The sequence below is a fragment of the Oikopleura dioica genome, chromosome 2 (assembly GCF_907165135.1).
Source record: "Oikopleura dioica chromosome 2, OKI2018_I68_1.0, whole genome shotgun sequence".
In the NCBI taxonomy this organism is placed as follows: domain Eukaryota; kingdom Metazoa; phylum Chordata; class Appendicularia; order Copelata; family Oikopleuridae; genus Oikopleura; species Oikopleura dioica.
The window spans coordinates 13059600-13085475 of record NC_137292.1 but is presented as its reverse complement, the minus strand read 5'-3'; the positions used below and the strand labels follow the sequence as shown (position 1 = coordinate 13085475).

General features: G+C 39.9%; 8 protein-coding genes and 1 long non-coding RNA gene across 10 annotated transcripts in view; 3 read left to right on the top strand and 6 right to left on the bottom strand.

Moving 5' to 3' along the window:
* Positions 1-25876, top strand: part of LOC145697051 (catenin alpha-1-like) — a 92773-nt gene that overhangs the window by 18609 nt on the left and 48288 nt on the right. The window lies entirely within an intron of this gene.
* LOC145698354 (protocadherin gamma-B6-like) lies at positions 719-1947 on the top strand. Its single transcript, XM_081775554.1, has 3 exons — positions 719-1576; positions 1672-1879; positions 1937-1947. The coding sequence occupies exons 1-3, from the start codon at positions 719-721 to the stop codon at positions 1945-1947; spliced, it is 1077 nt and encodes a 358-aa protein (XP_081631680.1).
* Positions 1602-3005, top strand: LOC145698353 (uncharacterized). Its single transcript, XM_081775552.1, has 6 exons — positions 1602-1896; positions 1937-2018; positions 2060-2475; positions 2526-2688; positions 2730-2848; positions 2892-3005. The coding sequence occupies exons 3-6, from the start codon at positions 2074-2076 to the stop codon at positions 3003-3005; spliced, it is 798 nt and encodes a 265-aa protein (XP_081631678.1). The 5' UTR covers positions 1602-1896; positions 1937-2018; positions 2060-2073.
* On the bottom strand, positions 3329-5386 carry LOC145699002 (uncharacterized). The gene is made up of 6 exons (XM_081776246.1): positions 4801-5386; positions 4670-4756; positions 4172-4628; positions 3768-4129; positions 3515-3621; positions 3329-3475 (listed from the first exon to the last, which is right to left on the bottom strand). Exons 1-4 carry the CDS (start codon positions 5158-5160, stop codon positions 4008-4010), a joined length of 1026 nt encoding a protein of 341 aa, XP_081632372.1. The 5' UTR covers positions 5161-5386; the 3' UTR covers positions 3329-3475; positions 3515-3621; positions 3768-4007.
* On the bottom strand, positions 8924-10596 carry LOC145699075 (uncharacterized). The gene is made up of 4 exons (XM_081776324.1): positions 10382-10596; positions 9733-10338; positions 9239-9688; positions 8924-9195 (listed from the first exon to the last, which is right to left on the bottom strand). The coding sequence occupies exons 2-4, from the start codon at positions 10032-10034 to the stop codon at positions 8937-8939; spliced, it is 1011 nt and encodes a 336-aa protein (XP_081632450.1). The 5' UTR covers positions 10035-10338; positions 10382-10596; the 3' UTR covers positions 8924-8936.
* Positions 11526-12105, bottom strand: LOC145699879 (uncharacterized). The gene is made up of 2 exons (XM_081777128.1): positions 11648-12105; positions 11526-11602 (listed from the first exon to the last, which is right to left on the bottom strand). The coding sequence occupies exons 1-2, from the start codon at positions 12089-12091 to the stop codon at positions 11537-11539; spliced, it is 510 nt and encodes a 169-aa protein (XP_081633254.1). The 5' UTR covers positions 12092-12105; the 3' UTR covers positions 11526-11536.
* Positions 12147-12566, bottom strand: LOC145699860 (uncharacterized). The gene is made up of 2 exons (XR_014134098.1): positions 12365-12566; positions 12147-12321 (listed from the first exon to the last, which is right to left on the bottom strand). It is a non-coding gene; the product is annotated as an uncharacterized LOC145699860 (long non-coding RNA).
* LOC145698352 (uncharacterized) lies at positions 15206-17050 on the bottom strand. The gene is made up of 6 exons (XM_081775551.1): positions 16912-17050; positions 16564-16875; positions 16280-16425; positions 15884-16242; positions 15426-15844; positions 15206-15377 (listed from the first exon to the last, which is right to left on the bottom strand). Exons 1-6 carry the CDS (start codon positions 17048-17050, stop codon positions 15253-15255), a joined length of 1500 nt encoding a protein of 499 aa, XP_081631677.1. The 3' UTR covers positions 15206-15252.
* Positions 16486-19414, bottom strand: LOC145697340 (uncharacterized). Its single transcript, XM_081774530.1, has 9 exons — positions 19115-19414; positions 18733-18927; positions 18479-18688; positions 18292-18371; positions 18036-18251; positions 17709-17973; positions 17448-17670; positions 16912-17408; positions 16486-16875 (listed from the first exon to the last, which is right to left on the bottom strand). The coding sequence occupies exons 3-6, from the start codon at positions 18589-18591 to the stop codon at positions 17753-17755; spliced, it is 630 nt and encodes a 209-aa protein (XP_081630656.1). The 5' UTR covers positions 18592-18688; positions 18733-18927; positions 19115-19414; the 3' UTR covers positions 16486-16875; positions 16912-17408; positions 17448-17670; positions 17709-17752.

Below are 25876 nucleotides of genomic sequence, written 5' to 3'. Positions count from 1 at the left end.
CAACTGAATGTCGTTGATCTCAACACAGCGGCTGATTACGACAACTCTTCAATACTTGAATTTATAATTTTCGTCGAAAATGAAAATGACAATGCGCCTGAATTTCTCATTCCAACGATGGATATTTTTGTCAACGAAGACAGTCCTGTTGGAACGTTCTTGGCTACAGTAGCGGCAAGTGACGAAGATCACGATAGACTTCATTATTATACGAAAGATGAAAAGATCAATGTGGAGAGGAATAGTGGAAATATATTCCTAAGACGACCATATGATTTTGAGGAACGGCAATAAATTAATAAAGTAAAGAATCAAAAATAAAAGAATTTTTTTAAACCTTATAAAGATTTCTAACTTTGATGAAATCAACGTATTTGCTTCTGATGGTCTATTTAACGCTACTCAAACACTCCGAATTTATATCAATGATGTTAACGATGATGTTCCCGTATTGACAGAAGGTCAAACACAAATCAATATTTCTGAAGCTATTGAAGTTGGCACAGTATTGAGTACTTATTGTGCGGAAGATTTGGATGCTTCTGACGAAAGCTTGAATTTCATGATTGTAACCAGTCTATCTCAGTTTGAGCTTGAGGAGAAATCTCCTTTCTGTGCAGATCTTGTACTCAGCAAAAAGATAGACTATGAAACTGATCCTTCTACTATTGAGCTAAGGATACGAGTCATCGATGGTCTGACTTCAGTGCAGTCAAATATGGCCGAAAGGAACGTTGAGATCAACATTTTCGACGAAAACGACAATCCTCCGGCATTCAGTAAGAGCTTGTATAGAATAGAAGTTCTAGAAACTATTTCGGCACTGGAAACGATTCTTATTCCGACGATAGTAGATGATGATTCTGACAGCGTGAATGCTTTTAATGTTAGACTCAAAAATGGCACGAATATGTTCTCAATTATGGCTACTGAAAGCGTTTTCTCAATTATCGTCAAAGAAGATGTAAGCCTCCTTGGTCGCGGGTTCAGCACAGTTATTGCTGTCATAGAAGTCAGTGACGGCGTTTTCAAAAGTGAAGCTACCGTGGAAGTCGGTATTCAAGGAGTCAATTTCAACTCGCCGGTATTCTTGAATGATGGACACTTGATCGAGTCCAATATGCTGAATATAGCGATAGAAGAGAATCGAAATGATGCTCTGTTAAATCTATCATCTACAGACGATGATGCAGGTCTAAATGGAAAGACACAAATAAATGTTCGCGAGTCCGCTGACTATGTCGACTTCAATTTCTCAAATGGAGTATTGAAATTTAATAGTGCTCCAGATTACGAAGAAAAAAGAGAGTACATGGTTATTTTCGATGCTTTTGATGAAGGAGTCCCACCCCGAACAGTCAGTCTCACTGTGATTATTTCAATTATCGATGTAGATGACAATGAACCATTCCTCAACAAAAAAGTTCTGAATTCGATGAAAATATCCATCAAGGAAGAGACACCAATTATCATCAATATTCCTGCAGATTCGATCATTGATGTTGATACTGTTGGAAACGAGGACAACTTATTATGCATTATTGAACAGGATAATTCTTCGAATTGCTTCGCAAAGGTAAATTCTACCTGGCCATTGGGAAAGGGTTATAGTTTTTCTAAAAATAAAGTATTATTTATTCGGTGCGATCATGATTTTAAACCTCAGCAGAGATATCGGAACAGTTTGACTTTGAAAAATCACCCGTTGGAAACATCAAGATCGGCACCAGAAGATCTGAAACAAATCAATTTAAAGAAGACCAGCAAGCTCATTTGAAAATCTTAATTGAAGACATAAACGATAATGCTCCACTCTTTCTTGATGCCGGAGTCCTCGAACGCGGGATTAGTCTTTCAGAAGATCCAGCTGTTGGTTCAAGTTTATTCTCTTTCCAAGTATGGTTATATATTTTACAAAGTTAATTATGCATTTTAGATTTCCGATAAAGACACAACTTATGAAAACACTGTTCCGATATTCAGTATCGTTAATTCTTCCCAGAGCCCATTCTCAATAGGTATAAAATCATAAGAGCACTGGGTATTGAGCATTTTTCAGATCGAAACGGAATCATGCGGCTTCAGAATCCTCTAAGGTCGACCGATTCGATAATAACGACAATCAAGTGCGAAAATCTGGCGGCGGGACCATGTTCGTTAAAAAACATCACCTTCTTTCCAGCAGCTGAAGAAGACATTTTCGAAGTTCAATGCCTGAATATCGCTACATTCAACGAAAGCGCGTTTCGAAACGCTATCGAAGCAAAGATTCAAGGCGCAAAAATCTATTTTCATAAAAGCTCCAGACGTATTTCAGCTACAGGTGAGATGACAAGCACTGGGACAATAAGATTTCACATGGAAGACATGGTCTTGAAGGAAAAGGTCGGAGTCAAAGCGATCTTCAATGATCTTTCATCAATCGACTTTCGAGAAAATATTCGAGTTTTTGGACTTGTCCTTGAACAATCTCAGGTTTAACGAGCATGTTCGATTGAGTTGATCATCACTTGGTTCATTTATAGGTCGCGCAAGAGCAAAATCTGCAAACTCTTTGGACGACAATCTGGGTCCTATCTGGGATGATCCTTGTTTCATGGGTTTTTGCGATTGTATTTGTTAAAGTATACGCGTCAAGATTGCGAACGAAATTCAGACTGAAATGCATTCAGAACGGGAATTTTGACGGTAAAGAGATCAACAGTTCATTCGAATTAGAACTTATTCAGATTTGACTGAACTGCCACAAGAAACAGACAATCCATTGAAAGAGTGTCAGTTCGATACTCAATCTCAGTGTCCGTATACACTTGAAGACACTGCTCCTGAAGACTCGATGTCAACTGAGGTAAGTCTGTGCTTTGATTTTCACATGAAAATAACCTTTCAAGAGCTCAATGACAAACCATGACTCGGACCCGGAATGCGAGCACAATCAGAAAACCAAATCTACAAAAGCGAACAAACTATCTCCATCAAACTCTATTCAAGAAGAATCATTCTAGTAAATTTTTATAATAAAGAGTTCTATTTTTCTAATAAATAAATAAAATGACATTTTAGCTTCCTCGGGAATAATGAATAAACATGGTTGTAAAATTATTTAATTGAACTATCCAATTCTGGGTTTTCTCAGAATCCACTTTCCCAAGGTTAATCAATTAGCGTTCATACGAAGTAAGCATTTATTGCCTCTTCAACCTTCGGGAAATGCTTTCCCACATATTTTCGCGCAGCCACTCTTTTAGACTATCTTACATATTTATTTGACAACAAAAGATGTGTACATAATAAGTTACTACATATATAATTATCAAATGGACAGCGACTACGTCAAGCGAGTTGCAATCGTTTCAAATACTTCTGACAGACTCGTTGTCGAGGTTTTCCAATCTTTGTCTTCTACTTCTACATCTGTTTCTGTGCCTATGGCGTCTTCAAAAAGAATGCCTTCCAATCCAGTTTGAAAGTTCAGCTAAAAATGGCCATGAAACTAAATGACGTTGACCTTTACCTTTTCAAGATAATCAACGGCCTCCTCAGTTAGATTTCCAGTTGCAAAGTCGATCCTTTGTCGCAAATCCCGGACGAATCTCAGGCCATTATCCAAGCTGGTACGCGCTATAAACAACAATTTAAAATCTCTTCGATCTTTTTGTTGTCATTTTTATACTCGCAAATTTGCCAGAATTCAGCTGGCTTCAAGGAAAATTACTCTGAGTACCGACGCAACTCTGCCAAGTCATGTTAAATTAGCAAAATCTTACCGACATAAGTATTTTGTCGTAAAAGTCTATCAGTTTCAACCGTTTCAGGCAAAAAGCTCCACAGCGATCCGCCCTTGTTATTATTCGGCCTTTTGACAAAGCTTCTACAGCTGCTCAAGTTATGTCGAATGGAGTCTTTCCAGCCAAGATAGGGCCCTCGAAAAAATGGAAAAAGCGTTGAAATTCTACGGACGATTTCTCTCAGGGGTAGTGCTCTTGAGGGCTCCGTCAGCAAGGCAATCATGACGATAGAAGAGTATGAGTAGGGAGGCTTTGCATGCCGCGTGTACTTTTATCCTCTTCTTTCGATTCCGGCTGGGTTACTGATAGGGGTAACTGTTGAGCCTGTTTCTGTACAACGCCTTGAAGTCGAGATTAAACATAGAAAGAATATCAAAAATTACCGAATCGAGATGCCATAAGCGGAAGGAGTGACTGGTACGGCGGGTAGTAGTTGAAGTACAACGAGTTCTGTAAAATGTTCGGTCGGAACAGAGGCATTTGTTGATTTTGTTGAACACGAGGAATGGCAAAGTCTAGTTGAGAGCCAGAAATTGATGAAAGACTGTCAGACGCTATTCGTTGAATCTTACTCGGGCTTCCTTCCGTTGAAGCTGAGTTTTCATCATCAGAGTTGCTATGATCGACGTTCTTTCTTCTCAAAAGAACTGAGAAGACCTCATTTGAAGACAAGGAAGAAAGTGTGGACTCAAATTCGTGAATAACACCGAGAAGATTGTCAACGAACAGGTCTTCTAAGTCTTCAAGACGAATCTTGTTCATAAAAATCGAGTTCGCGTCGAGGGCGCTGCGATTAAGAGTCCAGTGTGCCACTTTTAATCGATCTTGTGAGAACAATGCCTAGGAAATAGTAAGAAGTTTAGATTTGCAAAGATCTTTACCGGTAAATTTGTCAGTGCCGCAGTAATTTGAAGTAGTAGAGAGCAGAGTTTTGTTCGCTCATTCCAATATGGAAAACAGTTACGAATCTATGAAAGATTTTTGGACATTCGTTAATACAGATGTGGCTTACCTTTTCCGCTATTTGCCAGCCGGTCACCGAATCCTGTTTCAAAGCGACAAAGGCGAAAATAGTCAATGCAGCTGTAGTGAAAGGAGGCTTATGATTCAAGCTAGGAGAAATCTCGTGCTTAGGCTGCGAAATGTAGTGTTGGAAAAGAGATGGCGATATCAGATTTTGCGGCATACATGTCGGAAAATATTGTGTAAACAGCGACTGAGGCGGCATCGACGGAATATCCGGGGAAAATGGCGATTTTCTCTTTCGATATGGCGACACAGCAAAGTTAGAGCTCGCCAAGTTTTCATCATTTTTGAGTGTTTCAATCACTTCTTGAATCGATGGCGCTTCGTCTTCTGTAAAGAACTCCATCGACTCTCCAGGTATGTCTGTTATTTGCTGCAGCAGGAGCGGCGTTATTCCCGTGGAGACGGTTAGTTCCACCGATGTTTTTCGGCGAATTTTTCCAGTTCGCAAGAAGAAAACATCTTGCAAATCGGAAGCGTATGTGAATCCAGCTTGAACATTTCTCGACACTGAAGTATTTTGCCGGCGAAGTTTGTCTTCCAATATTTTGTCTACATCCACTCTCCAATAGTTTCCTAGACATTAATTGAGACTTGATCTTGATGAGTCTTAGTACCTTTTGTATTCGTTCTCCGAGGATCTTTCAGGTCTAGCACGAAACAGTTGTTGTTGCTTAGATTGTGGCGGATGGAATCTTTCCAGCCAGCGTAACTTGTTTTGAAGAACGGAAACATCTCGCAGATGCGCTTGAGGATCTCAGAAAGTCTCAGGCGTTTCTGGGGCGATGACTGGATCGCGAGCGCGGTTAGGGCCACATATGTGAACGGCGGCTTATCTAATCGGCTAAAAGCTCAAATAAGGAAAAGAAGGGAATGTTGACTCACCGGTATTTCCGACTAAAAGTGATTTTCTGATGCATTTGCGCTGGAACGTGTTCCATTTTTGAGATCAAGGTAACTTCGCTTCTGAAAAAGTAAATTGTTAATGAGGCCCATTAACAAGTCCATCTCGCTACTTGTCCGAAATAAGACGGATCAAGCATGGCGATTTCCGGAAGTAGCCATTTGGCTGTCACCGGGCGCGAGTGGCAGATTAAAAACGCCGATTTCAAGTTGTATTCTGATTTTGTTGTGTGGACAAATTTCATGACTCCGGAAATTGAGCATTTAAAGAGCCTCAAACGAGTTTTAAACTGAACAATTTAGCCGACATGCTGAGTAACAAACACTCTTTTACTGATCTCATGTATTTTTTAAATAAGCAAATATTGATGATTTTGGTAAAAATTGTTCAATTTCTTTTAACAGCAGTATTATCAATAGCTCGATAAAACTGATTTTGGAAGGGTTAGGAAGGGAATTTTAGAATGTTATCATGATCATTGTGTTTATCGGTGACTTTCCTCATTCTTACCGAAATTTATGAAGAAGCCAGTTTATCGTTCTTTACTGTTTTTCAATAATCTGCGGATGATCTCTTTCTGATCTCCTCCGTTGCGATTTCTTATTGCGCGAGGACGAAAACAGCGCCACCATGCACCAAAAGTCAAGCAAATTATCCACCTCGATAATTTCCTTTTTATAATATCGGATTGGGGACTCGAGCAGCTTATCTTCGCTGGATACGAAAGATCACTGGTTTTTGTTCTCTGGAAACTTGTTTTCTTCAGAGTGTGAAAAAACTTGATGACGACCGGTGTTGAGCAAATTATCGTGTCAGATTTGGAGGAGGAAAATGAGGAATAAGCGTCGCAAAAACACTTGAATATACTTCTGCGATTTCGGAATACGAAAAACACTCATTTATATATGAGATTTTGAGCAGAAATTGAAGACCGTAATCTTACGAATTCTTGAGAAAATTAATACTTTTCTATGTAGGAAACATTGAGATTACCAATCCAAGATATACAATGTTGTCAACTAGTGAATTTCCTCGGATACTTCGATAATCATAATTATAAATTCAAGACCAAAAAATATCCAAAAAAGAAGCTTTCCAGCGAGTCTGTAGGTCTCATATCCACTACCGCTTTCGCGCAAATTATGATGGACGATGCGAAATGGTGATGCTTTACAATGCGAATTGCACGTTAGTGTAGTTATTTACGATAATATTAATTCCGCTTTCTGAGCGTAGAACATTTTTATAACTCTGATAATCTTGAGGAATGCTGACAACTTTGATGAAGTGCGTGTTTAATCTGGGCCCGCTTTTTCTTGCTTCAAATAATCTTCAAAACAACATTGTCTGGGGATTTCGTGGAGCTTCTTCAAATCTTCGAAGATACATTTTGGGCGCTAGAATTCTTGTTTATCATTTGCCCAACGATTCGTCCCGGTGACATGTTCCATCCACACGGGAACATGCGCCGATTTCCACGCTTTAACCGAAATTCATCTAAATTTATTCATCTAGCAGTTTTTTGTTTACTTTTAAGTAGAGAAATAAAAGCAGTACTTTTCAACTTTTCGGCTCTCATGAGTAATTACAGTCGATTATAGAGCGTGTGAATGAAGTGTGATTTTTCGTAATCCGGCTCTATTAAATGTATATTTTCAATTCAGAGTCGGCGCTAATTTTCAGATTTTGCGGCGCTTTTTCAAACTCGCCGAGCGCACTGTCGCCGCCGCAATCTCACCAGCACGCCCAGAAAGGGAAGCCAAAGCTCATAATTTCCATCAGTCCTTTGTAAATTACTTCTTCGGATTTGTGCGCGATACACGAACGATAACTGGTTCTCAGAGTTATACATTCAACTTGGCCTTACTTTTTTGAAACTCAGTTGCTGAAAGCAAAAAAGTTCTGACTTAGAACAGTCTGTTCTAATCATTCTGAATGATGTCAACCTTTACCATTTCGGTAGAGCTTTTTGACATTTCAAACTACTTCGAGCGACAATAAAATATTTTTACCTCACGAAAGAAAGATATCTTAGAAGCACAGGAACAAAGCTAGTTTGAAAGTTTTATCAAATTAAGAAGGTAACGAATGTAAAAGATATGATAGGATAACTGTAGGAATAAAGAGTGAAAAGAGAGAGAGATCAGATTTCTATCTAATAAAGAAAAAATCCAGTAATTTGAATTTTCCATCCAGTAAATTGATTTTTTTCAGGAATATCCACGAAAAAGAGAAAATAGAAAATGGGAGACGAAGATTCGAACAGAAGATCCAGATTAACAGTTTTACAGAAACTCTGGGCCGGAATAATTTTCGGGATGCCTGGAGCCAGTAAGTTCAACATATGATTTACATCCTATTTTTGTTTCAGTTATTACAGCACCCTTTTACACAAGGGCTTTTGCTCCAGTAAGTTCTTATCCTCGGGAACAGATCCAAACAGCTGCCGGTCCCATTTCGCATACGATCATTCCAACAATGTCTGATTATTTCTCAAACAAAGAAAGCAAGAGAAAAGAATTCGAGCGAAATTTCAAGCGCGCATACGCCATCGAATACTACAACCAAGAGACCAGAGACATGGAGAAAAAGTTCCGCTGGCGAATGGAAATGCTGACAAAGGAGCGATTTCTGGACACTCAAAATTTTGAGCAACTTCGATTACCGATCCTAATGTGTCTTTTATATTCCGTACTTTGGGTATTTATCTACTCTAGAATTTCATCTATGGTTACGAAGACTCAGAGTAAGAATATTCTTTTCAAGAGAGGACTCAGTCCTTCTGGCAATCCTTTTTATACAAGCATTGGTTCTGCTAAACAGCAATGGTTCAAAGCCTATCGTTACAACATTTTGGTAACAAAAGGATTCGGGTTTATGGTTGGTTTTTTCGTTGGAGTGTTAGTTGTATTCCCTCCTTTTTAAAGTAACTGTCATCTATCTGTATATATTTATGATTGAATAAAAAGCAAGTTGACAAGTGATGCTCGCATAATTAACGATTTGGAGCGCGCTAAAAGGATTTGTTTTTGATAGAAAGGGATGAGCCTTTGCGACAACTCTAAGCAGCCTCATCGCGCCGTGAAATCTCAAACTTCAAACCAAATTAATGATTTTTTCGGGATCACGATTCTAATGGAATGGAAAACGAGAAATGCACAACGACAGGTATAGATTTATTTTTAAGAGAGAAGAGGAGGTACTATATGATTATTTCTCTAGTCATCTTCGTAGACTTCTTCCCATCTAAAGGGCGGTTTTCTGCACGAAGCAGGCATCATTACTCGATCTCCCATTCGAGATTCTGTGCATGCAAGCCACGGAGGAAGTTTTCCTTTTGATAGATAGTCTAGGATATCCATCGGTGCTGGGGATTCGAGGCCCTGTTCGTCTTGAACACATTTCGTTGAGGACTTTGAAATGACTTTTCCGCCACAGCACGACTCTGCAAGAGCACTATACAAACTTGACTCAGTCCTAAATCAAATTTGAAAAAAATTATTTTGACTTTCAGACTTACTGAGACGCACAGCAGGCTTGAAAACGCTTGTCATATTTTATGCCAAAGATTTTCTTTCCACAACATTGTTGCGATTTCTCCGAGCTCTTTATGAAATCGTCTCCGCAGCAGACGGCATCTTTACCAGCTTCTGCAGCGATGAGAGTTTTGGAATGCGTCTTTCCCCGGCAGCACTTGTCTCCTTTTGTGGGATCAAAAGTCACAACTTTTCCGAATTCCTCGCTGCAGCATCGCTCTGGGCTGTCTTTTCTCTTCAACGCTGTGATATCACAGCAGTGGAACTCGCTCTTGTCGAAAGCCATGTTGTTGCAGCAGATGAATTTACGCTTGTCGTAGATTTCCTCCCCGCAGCAAATCTGTTTTCTAGTATTATATGCACTTTTCGCGCAGCAGGCATTCCCTGCACTTCGATAGAAAAGAAAGCCATCGCAGCAAAGTGATTTTCGATCGCTAAAACATTTTAAAAATGATGTAAATAATGAGCTATTTTATACCTAAAAATATCATAAAGAAGAGTTGTTTTTGTGCAAGTTTTTCTTCCTCTCAAACGAGGAATGGCTGTTGACTTCATTGAAGGGGGAGTGGCAAAGGGAAGGAGTGGGGGATTAGTGACTTTCGATTTTTGAGTTGTTCCAATCGGTTTCCATGCGCGTTGCCTCTCAATTTCCAGTGAGGATTTAGGCCGCTCTCTAGGTGTTGGGATTTGCTGACATTTTCCAGGACGCAGGTAAACATCGTCTATCGCAATGTCTCCGTCGTATCCACTTCCTTTGACAGCGACGAAAAGAAAGTTCATCTTTTGTAGATTTCGATATTGGCAGTTTTGATGTTGTGCTGCGAGTACCGCCAGTCTGTTTTCGATCGAGATATTCCAGTTCGTAGGGTGAAAAGAGGACTCCAGATGGTTGAGCCGAGGTTCATCATGCTTTGGCTGATGTCTTTTATCAGGACGTAAAACTCTCCAACATTATTGCCGAATGCGAGGTACCAAAAAGATAGACACATATTCGGGATATTGGACGAGTCGATTGTGGGTGTTATCGCAATTAGAGCATCTTTTGAGCTTATAAGAGCCATTCGAGCGTATAAAACATCACCACCTTTATTACAGTGTTCAGAAAAATAACGATTTTAGAATACCACCTTTGCTTAGTGTTGTATGATCAATTGCTGGTCCAGTGCGTAGGGATCCACTAGCCCCGCCCTGAACATCCATATCGTAGAACTTTTTGTTCCGAATGGTCAATGGAAGGACTTCTTTCAATTCCAAATCTTCTGCTTTTCCCCATTCCTTACAAAAGCCTTTTTAAAAGTGCAACTGAACCCATCTCTGCTATTCTTCGGGCCTGTCATTTTGTCTGATATATTTTTGCTTTTCACGGTTTCAAAAGAAAAGTAAGGAATCAAGGAGGAAAATGATTATTTCGAACGGAACCGTTTCTAGGGGATAGTCGTCTAAAATTGTGTGCATGTGGAACATGTTCTCGGGATCGAATTCGACATAGTCTGACTTTTTTCCATAATTAGGCGGCTGCAAGATTCCATTTCTGTACTTTGGCTTTCGTAAATACGCGTTTCCCTTCTCTTTCTGTGCGATAAACTCTTCATAAGTGAGACCGAAAGAATAGGCAAAGCTAAGAAAATAGATTGTCGCTAGAAAAAACATTTTGCATTTTTGGCCTATATTTTTTTCAAGAATTTATTTACTCATTGTTAAAATTCTGCGCACTGGATTTGCCAAGAGCAAGGTTTGGCAAATGCAGCTTGAAAAGGATGATTCAGAGTCAATTTGAAGAGATTTTTTATTGGAAGCAGATTTTATTGTGCGTGATTATTGTCCAGTATATATTTTGAAAAGTAGCGGTTGAATTGTTGTTGGCCGAAACGAGAAGAGATGAGGTTTTTGTTTTGAAACTGCTCCTGCATTGTAGCGTATCGGAGGACCATCCGGTTGATACGGGTTGCTTCAATCGGTATCGAACTGTAGTCGGACATGGAACTGGTTTGGTCGTCGAGGTGGTAGCGGGAGAAGCCAGCAGACTTGATTCCTCGAGCAAAGCACAGGGAGATAAAAAGAAAGAAGATCTTCATTTTGACGGTTGTTCTATTTCTAATTTGATTCGAAAGCACTCCTTACTCCTCCTTTTATGTCGATTGTTACTCCAATTTATATAATTTTTTATATGCGCGCTCGAAAATATCGTAAACGGTGTCATCATCATCGAGTTATATAAATTGGAATAAAATTTAATAGAGCCTCCAATAAAGAAGATGGTTGCTTTTGAACATTCCTTGCAATTAGAGGAAGCGATCGGTGTTGTTGGCTCGTTGTTGTCTTTTTGTTGTTGTTTTGCGTTTCTTTTTCTGAGAAAAAAAAAGTAAACAAAGGTTATGAGAACTGAAAATCACCTGTGGATCGGTGGAGAAGAGCATCTTGCACTTCTTTTTACTTTCATTCTTTTCGCTCCCAGCTGTCTGATTGTGATTACGTTTTGTAGATGATCGCAAGACCATTTTTGCTGGAGGAGGAGGACGTTTATCTGCTTCGGAAGCGACCTCTGTTGGTAGAGTGGGTTTTGGCGGCTCATTTTTCACGGAAGGCTTCTCATGGGTTGTCTTTGATGATGAAGGTTCTCCAGGAGAGCTTGGGAACGGACCAAAGTACTTTTCATAGTCGGGCACGTCCGAGCCAGAGTCTGAAGAAGACCAGTCCGAATCACACTCGTCCTCCTCGTCAGAGTCATCAAAAAATTTGATTTTATGCTTTCCAGCTAAAATCGCCGGAATTTTGAGAAGATGCTCTTCATATTGCCTCTCTCGTAGTTGCTGCTCGTAAGGTTTGTTTCTGTTCATGTTGCCCGAATTACCGTCTGAAAAAGGCGTCTATTAGAAGAAATTATCTCGAGAATGCCGATTTCAAGAGACAAAAGGAAAATTTGAGTCGAAAACAGGCAAAGAATGAATGAGAGAATCACTCAGTTACGAATATTGTAGCGGAGTTTCATCCGTCCCCATGCTCCTTCGAGTTTGAATGCCTCATCCTTGAGGTCTTGAATCTCCTGCTGTTGCTGCATCTCCGATATCTAAATAAAACAATTAAGACCGATTCAATTCTTTAATTATTACGATAAGGACGTAGATCGCAAAACCAACGCATGCCAAGATGATGAGCCCGATTAGTCCGAGAGTGCAAATGCGACACTCGTTCTTGGAGATCTGTTTTTGTAGCCTGATTGCTTCGGCAGATTGCATCGTTTCTCTTCAAAAAAAAAGATTTCTCGACTTTCGACTTGCTTCGATTCCGTGAAAGTGCGGAATGAAATGAGTAAGTGCGTCGTATCGGAGCAAAGTTTTGTCTTTCGAGAATTGAAATCTCTGCGGCGCCGAGTCTATCTCGGTCGATCCGGATTTTTCTGAAGCGGGAGTTTCGAAAGCGAACTCGATAAAGCAAGTCGTCAACAAAAAATAATAACTAAACTTTAAGATCAACTCTAACTTTCACCATCAAATCAGTCTATCTTTTCATTAACCCTTCAATTTATCAGTAAGACTCGTCAGTAAGATTCAGTGATATTTTTTTCGATTTTTTTATTGAAAGAAACGTATGTGCTAAGCATAGTCAACTAGAATTCTGTTTCAGTACACATGAGAGCAAAGAAAAGATAAAAATCATTCCCGGAAAGTCTCGAATGCTTGCTGGAGGCGTTGAATTTCCACTTGTTGCTGAATGTCGATGTCCTTAAAATAGTCATAGAAAATTTACATGCTTCATCTTGACACTAACCACGAGAACACAGAAGACAAAAAGAATCGACAAGAGAAGGAACCATCCAAAAATCCAGAGCATTTTAGTTGAACAGGCGTTCAGGACGATTTGTTTCTGCAGCTTCAAGGCTTCAGCAGTCTTCATTTCTACAGAGCCGGACATTTTTGAAAAAAATTTCGATGAAAGAAAATCTTGTAAAAAGCAAATGATGAGGAAATGAAAGTGAGTCTTCTTTTTATGTCGGTATAGGTGTCAAACCGGAAAACGAAGGAAAAATAATCAGACCTGGAAAAAAGTTGATTTGACCAAACAAAATAAATAATAATCTACTTTTCGAAGTCTCCTCTGATCTTCTTTTGAGTGCTTGACGCATTATCCCGGCAACGTCTTCTTATGAGAAAAGGTCTCGAATTGAGAATCTCAATACACTAATACAAAAAAACCAAGTAATTGTTAAAAAGGTTGTAAAAAATTATGAGCCGACCTCATTTCAGCTAAACTCATCGACAAAGAATTTTCAATTCTGACTAAAATTTCCCTCTCTCCTTGAGTAAAGATGCATTATGTATCATTTATTTAGATAATTGTTCCAATTGAGAAGTTAAAATTTAAATACTACCAAAAAATATTTCTTCGGTAACTTCGGGCTACACTATTTTTACAATAAAAAGGCAAAGGAAGATTCTCACGAGTTGAGTGGGCTTAGTTTCCGTACTTATCCATTAGATGAATCAGAGCTAGAAAATATAAAAAGCGGCAAATAATCAATTTCTCAAATAAAAAAAACGGAAAAATAAAGAGACAAAATGATGAACGAAATCTACAGAATAGAGTGGGAATATTCCGATGTCGGAAATATCAATAGAGTGAGGCCGTACTTGAGGGAAACTTACCACAAAAAAAGAACATCTTGGTCCACTTGACATCATCAACGACAGTTTGCTTAAAAGAACGCAGAGGAAAGAACTTGCGGTTTTTCATGAAAGAATAAAAAACGAGTTCAACATTGAATGGAATGCACTTGACGACATTGCCAGCTTCGATGACATCCACGTCGATTTGGCTCTGATGCTCGCCATGCAACAATACATCACTGAAAACCAAGAATTTCCCAAAGTCGAAGACAACTGTTTCATTAGTTCTGTTCTCGAGCTGCGTGACCCCTGCGTCGGAGTAGAAATGTACCCCGAATTTGAACAGGGCCTCGTTGGAAAAACCAAAATTCAATTTCCATTCGAAAAACTTGAAATTATCGATAACGATTACGAAATGGCCTTTCACTTTGAAAGTGTTTCTAACGCAGACGAATTTTTGATTGAATATTCTGTTGCTCAAAATTGCTTCGGGAAAAACGGCTGGGGAAGCAGGTAGAGAATCGCTTCTTTGTCAGCACGCTCACGAAACAAATTTAAATTCAGAGACAATTTTGTTGCTGTTAACTCAACATCGAACGTTCCGTTAACGCTGAACTGGTGTGGCGAATCCATTGAGAGCACAAACCTCTGCATCACTGTGTTCAGTACATCTGAAAATAGCCCGATATTGAAATGGAGAGAACCAGTTCTGAAGAAAAAGACGCAAGTAAATACGAACCTGAATGATCTCAAATCGGTCGATTATTATGACGATGACATAAACGACATAAATCCAGTAGCCTGTCCAGAAGTAGTCAAACCTGGAAGTTGTGTCATAAACGGCTCGAAAGCTACTTGTAAAGGAGCTATCAACGGATGCGAAGAAGAAGGAGTCAACTGTCCACGGCCAAAGGTTGACCCTAAAATTGCCGGATCAGGTAAAGATTCTTTCTAACTCGTACAGAAGTAAAGGAGCTTGTTACAAAGCTTCCGCCTAAGGCATCTTTTTGACAATAAACTTTAGCCGCTGGTGGAATCGTTTTGGCTATTGGGATTGTGATAACGATTGTTGTTCTTTTTATGAAAAAGAGAGAATCATCAGCGTCTGAAATTCTGCCGACATATGCTCAAGCGAAGACTAAGACTCGCGGCGCTGCAACTGGCTATTCTTACCGTTAAACTTACCAACCGATAGTTGACTGAACTGCCGAAAATCAGCAACCCTGACGTCCATGATTTCACAAATGTAAATAAGTAACAATGCTTCAAAACTAAACTTGCGCATCAATATAAAATTGGTAGTTCAAATAAAGAGTGGATCGAATGCTTTTTATGATCGTATGAAAATATTTTACTGCTACACCGATAAACAGAAATAAATAATTGAAGTTCTATCAAAAGTCGTCCGCATCGTCACTTTGAAGCCGGACAAGCAAGTCTTCGAGGCGCTGAATTCTTCTATCATTGGCAGTCAAGGCATTCACGAGCGCATTAACTATCGCCTTAGTTTCTTTTCTTTCTGAAAATGATCATTAATATGACTATTCAAGTGTCGCTCATTATTTACCGTAGCCCATATCTCGAAAGCCCGCTGAGAGCTCCCTGTTCAAATTATGCGATATCGAAGTTCCAAAAGGCTGCAACACACATCTTTCGTTCTCTCTCCCGTATTCAGTGGGTAAGAACTCGAAAGTAGAATTCACATGCGTTAAATCTTTGAAGCGGAGCATATTTGTCGCCTTCGAACGTGGCAGTTTTGGCTTCGCAATTTCCTCTGCCTCTCTTGGCTTTCGAATTTTGCCTTCTTTTCGAAGTCTTCTGCGCTCTTCTTTTGAGAGTTTGACGCATTCTCCGTCGGGACCCAGTTTTTTCTTGCCATTTCTACATTTTTCTTTGTCTCTCTTTCTTGATTTGCTTGGTGCGGCAACAAGATCAACCGGAATAGGAGCTTCTGTAGTAGATGTAACCGTTTTCGTCGTTGTCACACTAAAAAGTCGAGATATGAGCATTTTTAGGAAATCTTACTTTTCCGCTAACATTTCGTCTCGCTCTCCTGATCCAGCTTCTAAATCAACAATGTACACCTCGTTGGTTTCTTCTTGAATTTGGACTTCCACTTTTTCTTCTATAATTTCTTCGGCTTCCATCTTCAATAAGCTTTCTCTGTACTTTCGAATGGTCACTTCTGCATTTTCTCCTCCTTCAGCAGATCCGTCTGAGTTATAAATTCCGACTTTGAAATACGGTAAGACTTCGTCGTTTCTGCCCATAAACAGATCTGGACTCAGAGAAGCAGAATCGATGATAATTTTGTCATTCATTGAAATTTTTAAAAAGGCCGGTGTTGGGTGGTAAGTCCTTTTTGTCTTGTGATATTTTGACCACTAAAAATAGTCATTTGAGGACAACAAAATCGCTAACCTTGATCTCATATCGCCAGCGCACCCACTTGTCTATCAGTTCCTCACTTTCAGTAACATTTTGCCGCCAGAGAACATACACTTGCTCTCCATTTTCGTCGCATACTTTGTACTCGTCTATGTCTTCAGGCTTCAGAGCACAGCCCCCTTTTCTCAGATAAAAATGCTCTTTTATATAAAAAAGAAAATTTTAAATCCAGTCCTTTATTTTTGAAGAAATTCGAGTCCGATCGAGCCGAAATATAAAACTTCCCTTTTTTACTCCAAAAATAAGAGGTGGTTTGCCTCCTTGCTCCTGCTCGATTCCAATAAAAGACCAAAGATCCTTTCTCGCTGATTGAATCTTTTCCATCACAAGTCCATTTTTGCACGAGTACCATTCTGTATTTTCACAGCAAATAGTGCTGTAGTCTTCGAAAGACAAGTCTCCAACGCACTGATTGCTGTCACGGAAGCGACGACGGTTTGGGGTCCCGTGCCACTGAGTTAAAATCATCGATGGCTCTGAGCAGTTTGGGCAAGGTTTGGTCACCGTCGCTCGGGAAATCTTCATGTCGAATTCGTAAATTATACGACTATCTGGATCATGATTGACGGCTTAAAAATTAAATACGAGAATCGAAGCTCAAGTACCTTGGCAAGTTATTTCTGTATCGCAACATCGATTGCGCTCTTTTTTGAGTGCCAGTATCTCTGGATCAGGCCTCACGGAAAAACAGTTTTTCAACTCGGCTCTTTGCTTCGATGCGTGTTTTTCATTTTGAATCACCATTTTTATCTCGTATTCTCCATCTACTTCTGCTTTCAACACTTTTGCATTCTTATTTGAGGTCGGAAAACTCACAAATAAAAATAAGGCTTCATTTTGAAGTAAATATGGATGTTTTCAAGACCGAACTCTCCCATTTTTATCGGATGCAAAGCTGTTTCAAGAGGTGTTTCAGTTCCATCCCTCGCGTTTCTGATATTTTGTCGGAAGAAAAGGTCGTTTTGGTGGGTAAAACAATTTGTCTTGTCTCCTCTGCTGAAATTTTGCGTCCACAAGCTCCATTGAATTATTTTCCTGTCTTCAATCACTGTCGGCGTGGTAGTCTTCTCTTCTTGAAATAAGGTGCCAGGGTCCTTTCGAACTTAAACTTTTCATAAAATATTTTTTCAGCAAAACTAACCTAAGTCAGAAATGGCAGCAATGAAACCGTCTCTGTCGTTGAAAAACTCTTTATCGACGTTGACAGAGGGAATTTGAACAACGTCATTGGAAGTTATTGAGACAAAGACAGGAATACTTCCGGGAAGATTTAGAGAAGGCGATGTTTCAAAAGAGATAATTCCAATAACTCCCGTTGAATCTTTCATATCTCGCTCGATGAAGCCAACAAGCGTCTCTACCTCCTAAAAAATTGACAATTTTTGTTTTTTGATCCCCTGACCTTGGTTAGCCTCGGAACCGCTGGCAAAAAGTCCAGGTTCCAAATTAGCTGGGAGCTTTTTCGCAAAGTTTTCCGAACAAAATCACATCTTCGCCTTGCTTTCTGAACTCTCTAGCAAATCCTGAAACGCTTTTAGATGAAGGGATCCAAACGCTGACGATGGTCCGTAAAGAGCTGAGATCATGGAGGAGTTTTTGCACGGTGCGAATTGATTCTCGCCAGATTGAAGAATGCGCGGTATTTTCGAGGTAATCCCCTGGTGGTCCTAGATTAATAAGAGGAAAGAGTAAAGCAGAAAATGTCACGTAAAAATGATGATAACTTTACCCGAGATGATAATATGCAGCTGCTCAAGGCCAACGTCGCATTCGTGAAAATTCTTGCACTTGAGTGGAACCAGCTCGCGAGTGTACTTCTCGATTGCCACTTCGGTCTTCTTTCGAAACGGCGAGTGCGTCTTTGAGATGATAATTGGACTATCGTACAAGTTGTTGCTCTCTTTCAAAGAGTCGAAGAGCTCGCTGCTGTATCCGAACGGAGAGCCTTGAGATCAATTACCAAGGAAAAGATGTTGAATCCCTACCTATTGCAATATTCAAGTCAATCTTGCCAATCACATGATCAAAAAGCTGAGGAGCAGTTCTTATGAGCCCATCGAAGATTCTTAGTCATTAAAAAGGTCGAGCAATATCAATTCAAATCGCCAAATTTTAATTTTGAATCGATCGATTATTTCGCTGATTCTATAAAGTCTCATTCTTTTCTCGCACCTTTTCCCGTCTGGCTTGTTCCAAGAAACGCGCACGATCGTCAGGTGAAGCGATTTATAGCGTTCGATCGCCTTGAATTCAGAATTAAAATCGACCTCTAAAAGAACGAGCATGCCTTGAGCAAAGTTCGCAGCTGCTCGATGCCCTCGTTCACCCAGAATTTGTCGCCCTCGTCATTGAACACGATTCCCAAGCCCCCGCAGTCGCGTTCTATTAAAAATGTTCTTTACTTTCGCTTTTATTGCTCATTAAACCTTGCGTCGACTTATGGGAAAACTCAACGGGAGTAAAACTTTCCAGGCTTTCTTTCCCAAGTTGTGTAGTTTCCTGAAGAATGCCGTGGTTCGTCTCGTACGTTAGAATTTCATAATCATCGCCGGAAAACTCCAGATCCGGAAAAAGTTCGTAATCACCGGATGCGAAACTGGCGTCTTCTGCTAAAATTGGCCCTAAAGATCAAATTAGCTCACGAGCATTCCTCCTTGGAAGTACAGTTTAGTAAATAGAGCGTTTCGACAAGAACGTGAGTTAATTATCATATTTATACATTCACTATTGTGGCAATAGAAGTACCGTAATTTCGTTCTTACATCCTTCTTGTTTCTACAATTATACACGCTCGAATATAAATCTCACCCAAAAGCAAAAGCAGCACTTTCGCAAAATTTGCTTTCATCCTTCTCAGAGCAGTTTTTCAAAGCTTCATCAACTCTCTTTCGCGTAAAATCGCATCTGCTTCAAAAAGTACTTTTCAAAAAATGAAATTCGGAGCAGTAAAAGTTCAAAGGAAGTGCCTCGTCCACGGGTGGTCAAGGCGGAAAATCTAGTTCAATCACACCCTCCAGGCGATTTGGGAGATTGCGCCTGGGGCTGAATCAAATTGGCCACTTGAGGAAAAGGCCTCGCTAATTACAGGGATCATTCGATACTTCATCCCTTTTTGAATATCTTGACATTTTTCGCAGTCGTTCTAATAATAGCTTTTTCGTAAAAGAAAACTTATGGTGGCCTTTAAAAGTAATGTTAATAAATTGTGTTGATTAATTAAGGGACCCCGCCGACCGAGCTCCGCGCGCTTCTCGCTCTTTTTCACTCTCACTATTCACCTGGTTTAATTTTTCAATTATCGTGATTTTTGTACAATAACTAATCTTTTATGCTCTTTCATCTCCATTTCTTAAAATTTTCATAGCTTATTGCTACGCTGAGTTAGGGCGAAAACATTGGCGCTCGATTTCAAGTGTACATAAGTACTCGAATTATTCGGATTGACACTTCGAGACTACCCTCATTGAAAAGCCCGTGCCTTCTTGCATAAGGCTTACTTATTGAGATTTCCCGGAAGAGTTTACTCATCCGATTATCGTGGGATTAATGCGGGTCACCTGGAGCGCTCGGCGTGAAATACGGGCATTTTACACTGTTGGCGCGGGATTCCGCTGCGCTGGTCAGAAGAACCTTTATTTACCGCTCGATTACGAGAGCTGCATAAATTATAATTTAATCTCAATAAGTAGGCCTTATGCAAGAAGGCACGGGCTTTTCAATGAGGGTAGTCTCGAAGTGTCAATCCGAATAATTCGAGTACTTATGTACACTTGAAATCGAGCGCCAATGTTTTCGCCCTAACTCAGCGTAGCAAAATGCTATGAAAATTTTAAGAAATGGAGATGAAAGAGCATAAAAGATTAGTTTGTGTACAAAAATCACGATAATCGAAAGAATTAAACCAACTGAAGAGTGAGAGTAAAAGAGCGAGAAGCGCGCGGAGCTCGGTCGGCGGGGTCCCTTAAGCATGACTCAAAAATTGCTGGACGCATGTTACGTGGCTTGAACTTACTGACATTTGCAGACATCGGCGCAAACACTAGCAGACGTGTAATGTCACTTGTCGCCCCAAGAAAGGGAGAAAAATATTTGAACAAGATTTCCGAAAAATCCCCTTTCTCGCGTGTCCCTTCAAAATTTTTAAACAAACGCTAAAACAGTAGATTTTAGCCAAACCAGCTGTGTATGAAAACGGGCGTAATCGTTGTGTAAGGTCGTTCCCATTTACCGACTTCGTTTGATCCCTAGGCTTATTAGATGAAAACTTGGCCCATTTTTCTAGCTTAGTTTAGGGGTCATAAACCAGACCCCTTGATATGGTGCCCAAATGAAAGCTCAGCTTCTGAGCTTTCCAAAACTGTGTCATATGACCCCTACACTAACTTATAAAGATGGGCCGAATTTTCATCTAATAAGCCTATTGATCCCAAGCACTGCCCTTTATCGTCAAAAGCGGACTATAATCAGCTCGTTTTCTTTTCAAATTTACTTGTGTGCAAAACTTCCGCTGGAAAATTACCAACCGCGTATTTTTCTTTCAAAGCAATAATTACTCTTGTTGCAAAATCTACGTTTCTGTCAACATTTTTATTATTCAGAACTTCTGAATTTCAGAAGAACAAGTTTATTTAATTTTTTTTATTTATTCAATTTTAAGTATTTGATTTCCTAAATTAATTGCAAGCAATATGCCAGTAGAAGCTATTGGAATTACAAGGGACTCATTTGATAATTTTGAAAAAACAAGTCATCAAAACTTTCGGATAAAGCTGAAATCTCCCCTATTTATATGCTGATTATGGAACTCCCGATAAAAATCGAACCAAGAACGTCCCATTTTCAAAAGAACCAAATGATAGAATGTTCGAACCACCACCTGTTCATCGAATTTAACTCGTAATCATTTTGAACGACACAAAGCTTTATACCTCCCTATCAACGTCTTTTACATTGCCAATTTGAGACAATAAAGACGGTTACAGTGCGAAAGACTGTTCAAACTCAGGAATTCCTTTCTGAGCTTTAGCTGCGCAAATATACTGAAACAATGCGCGACGGAACGAAATTCCTGGCAAGTAACGAAAGAATCTGAGCAAGTCGACAGCCGGAATCGCGAGCTGGCCATTATAGAATGGACATATATATTTCGGGGTAGAATTATGCCCTCGAGAACGCAATCAATTTTCGTCAAATATGATGGTTTATGTGATCTGACCAAGCGGCGCTTTGCGTAAGTTCCACTTGAATCAAATTCAGAGCAATTTTAGAAGAAGCTTACGCGCTTTTTTCAGGGCTGTTATCAGCAGATCACAGAGGACAACAGTTGAAACAACAGTAACACTGGCTGACAAACTGTTAGGATCTTCGTTGGGTAAGCTCCATCGAGTGGGCTCAAATCTGTTCAAATATTTTGGCGTTTCAACCCGTGCGCTCACGGTATTTTTACACATGTTCCTCGAGCATAGAACGGGCCCCTACAAAAGAGCACTTTCGACACCACGACAACCACGAAGAAGCCTTCTAACGCCTTTTTCATGTGGTTCCATGGAATCTCTATCCATGCTTTCTCGCTTTGTCACATGAAAGATCACCAGAGGAAATTTTTCGATGATGAGTAGTAAACCGGGCTATTTATAATCAGGAAATCAAACTTTTTAGAAGCTAAGTTACCATGAAGCAGATTTCCTTCCTCTCAAGTTATTGATACAGCCTTTTTCTCATTGTTTCTCGTTCATAAGCGGTAGGTCTGGGTAAATAAGCACCGGGTGAGCTCTGAATTGGAATCCAAGTTATGCCGGAAGGACGTTGTTTTCTGAAAAAATGGCGAATGATGGAATCAGTATTTGACAATTTGGTTTTATCAGCCCTTCATTATGGGGCTCCAAGGCGTGTTTTCTTCCCGCTAGCCGGAATTTCATAAGGAAGGGCCCGAAATCCTTTCTAAGGGAAGGTTTTTCCTTTAGAAGCTGAATTTCTTTCATTACGGTAATTTTTAGAGGGCAATATCTCCCGCTGTACTGTTCCGATAAGAATAACGCAACGGCATAGAGTTCAGACCAGCTCCTGTTTATCAGCTAAACGGATTATAAAACGAGAATAAGGGGCACTTGTGGCGCAAGTAACGGATTTTGCGATAAGCGTGTGGCGCGTACTTTTTTTCGATAACCAGCATAAGCGACAGGGGCAGCTTTTATCGGGCTTTGGAGAGTAGGAGCACTCGAGCTAAGTGACTCTGTCCCTGCATTTTTGGATCAGAATAGCCAGTGTTCTCAAGTACTGGAGTTTTTAGATCGAAGCGTTACTGTAACTTCCTTTTCTAAAAAGACGCGTTTGAGTACAAGGGTAAAGTATTTGCTGTTTGGCGTCTTGGCGGTGGAAAATCCGACTGGAAGCTTCACAAAAGCCTGGCCAAGTGACGCGCTGTCAAATACGATGAGAGCCGTTCCAGTTATATACAGTAACAAAGTGTTTCAGAGCTTCTTTTGTGTGGTTATTCGGATGATAGTCTCGGTGATATTGAAAGTGGCTACGTCAAATACAATAGCTATCATTGTATCTAGGCAGGCTTGATTGATCGACCGGCTACAGTAAAAACGCCTCCCGTAGCATCGCTGCTCCATAAAGCTCTAGAATCTGACATTGTTTTAGACCAGCAAGCAGTGATCTGGCAAGGGACCATTTGTAAGCCTCTCAATGCTGCTTTTTCGCGCTTTCCATCATGATTATGCATTTGACGTCAAATTTTCGCAACGACTGTATGAACTCTTGAATAAAAAAGAGAGCCGCACACGTGCCTAGAAACAGTAATAATTCTGTTAAATCGGGGCGACGAAGCGGAACAAAGCAAAATTTTCTAGCTAAAGTTCGCGGCGAAATTTTAGTTCAAAATGCCATGTCGATGTTCTTCCCAGATTTCTCAGCACGGGGGATGTACCGGATTTTCTTGTAGAAAGAAGGGAGGAAATTGCACTTGATTAAATTCGTGGAGGGAAACTTCCGATGCGGAAGTTTTTGCTTCTTGGAGTTTTTTAATTAATTGCTCGTGTTGATTCAAATATTCTAATTTAATTTGCGAAAGCGTCTTATACAGTTACTTCTGTAAGAAATAGCTGCTCTTTGAACGGAAAAATGAACCAAAACTCGCGAAAGCTGTTTCAGTGCTCGTGCGTTCCAGATCCCAACATTTACGAACTTCAAATCCGCCTAAAACGAGTAATCTTCAGCACGTTGAAAACAAACTCGAGCGGAGACTGTTTATTTTCGAAAATGGAGATCTTCAATCTCGGTACTGGCGCGATCCGCATCTTATGCAGTTCTTTTTGATTTTTTCTAACGGCTCGTCAAGTTCATCAAAATCGAAATTTCCCTCCTTGAATTTTCAATTTTCAAGGCTAAGAAGAGATGAGTCAAGAATTGTAAGAATCAGATCCGAAAGCTCTTTTAAAAACCACAAGAATAATATTATCGCCCCCGCCCCTTGAGAGGAGGCCCTTTTTTATATCAACCCTCAAACTCGGAAGCCACAAAATACGTCTCCACTCGATTCTAAACACACTCGCCCTGAAAAAAACACATGCCAGAGTCAACCACGAGTTTACCAGTGCCAATTGCAGTGGAATTTCTATTCCAGCATTCCGAGGGAGATCACGTTTTCTTTCAAGCTCGCGGGGAGTATGGAACTTCCAGCTATTCTATTTTTCGGCCTGGCTCTTGAAGATGCGTTCAAGATAACATTCTGAAATGAATTCATTCCCTTATCGTATTCTGACTCATTTAGTGGACTTTAGGGGGCTTCAACGGACTGTATTACCGTAATAGATTTAAAAAATTGAAAGGCCTTAATTTCAATAGTAATTAGTCTCTAACCGGTCTTTAGGGCTGGTCTAACGAAAAATCTGGAAGTTGATGTCCCCACAAATGTCCAAAAACTTGCATAATCTCATTTCACGGCAAGCCCGTTCCATAAAAAATGAACCGAGGCTTGTTTGAGCTTTAAACGCCCTCGGAAATGGAATTGAAAGTGAGCGGAAATGAGCAGTGAAGCGTCGTGGTCAACCGGTCGGGCGCCAGAGCAGTAGCGCTAACAACAAATATTTACGGATGAAGCCGTGATAATGTGGCAAATAGTGACGGACTTGACAATTTATCAGCGGAAAATGAAATAATTGCCGAGAAGTCGAAAATTCGGATAACAAAATTATTATCTTCTTTGATTTTCGGGAGAAAGCGGCGATTTGTGTAGTGAAATTGCTCGTTAATTTCGCTGACGATCGAGAATTTCGACAAACTTCAGGAAAAAACGCTTCCCGTCGACTGCGTGTCAGTTTCCTGTCACTATCGTGCCGGCTCGCCAAATCAATCGTAAAAAGACGTTGCTCCCTTCCGTTGATCGATTTACATTCAGGATGTTGCAACTTGCATCCTTTCCAATATTTCAAAATAGCTCGTAGTTAATCCCGTTTCACTGCTCCAATTAAATAATTCACACGAATTTCATCCCCTCTGACCTTCGAGGTTAGCCGCTTGTTTTTGCGCATCACCGCGTATGACAATATTACCTGGCTGGCCCGCTCCGTGCTGGGTCACAAAGGTGAATCTGCTTTAATCTTATTATCAAGCTCCGAACACGTGAATACGAACTGTCTTCATCATACTATTTCTAAACGGTTATTGTTGATGAAAAAGGTGGAAGGGTTCCTCTCGTGGTCATTTCGAGAAATGTTCCTCTCGTGGTCATGTTCCTCTCGTGGTCATATTCCTCTCGTGGTCATTACTCACCGGCTTATGAAAGTTAGGGTCTCCCAATTTCCCCCGAATTTCCTCAAAGATAGTGCTTACACGCTTTATATATTTATAATAAGAGGTCATAAATTAAGTTTTTAGATGAATAAAAATCGAGATGAATTGATGAAAACAATTTTTTTAAATCGAAAAACCTGAGAAAGATAATTACATTTAATATAGTTTGCCTCATACGTTTGCCTCTTATTCTAAAGAGAATTTCTTCTGGTTTGTGCAAATAAATAAACTTATTCCTATTTGAAATTATTGAAAATTGAACTCAATCAAATGGACCTTCTCATAGTATCCTTGAAAAAATGCTTGGAGACCCAACTTATCATCAAAATGCTCCGTGATCGCAAGTCTCTACGTCATGACCACGAGAGGAATATGACCACGAGAGGTGCATGACCACGAGAGGAACATTTCTCGAAATGACCACGAGAGGAACCCTTCCGAAAAAGGTTGTTCTTCAACTTCTTAGAAGCTAAAAACTTCGATACATTCAGCAGCTTTATTTTATCCCAAACTTCATGACATCATTTATATCTCACAATTTTAATTGAATGCAATGTTGCTCTTCCAATTAAATGAAAATGTTCAAATGTAGTATACTCAACATAAACCAGACCGTTTGTTACATAGTCATGTTTAGTCCTTGCCCTCAAAATTAATAAAAATTAATTAGTAGCGCGCTACTGACAAGAAATAAGTATTCAGAATAATTACTACTAGTTCATGCGTTTTCAATAATAATAAATCTATCTTGACATACACCGATTTCACATC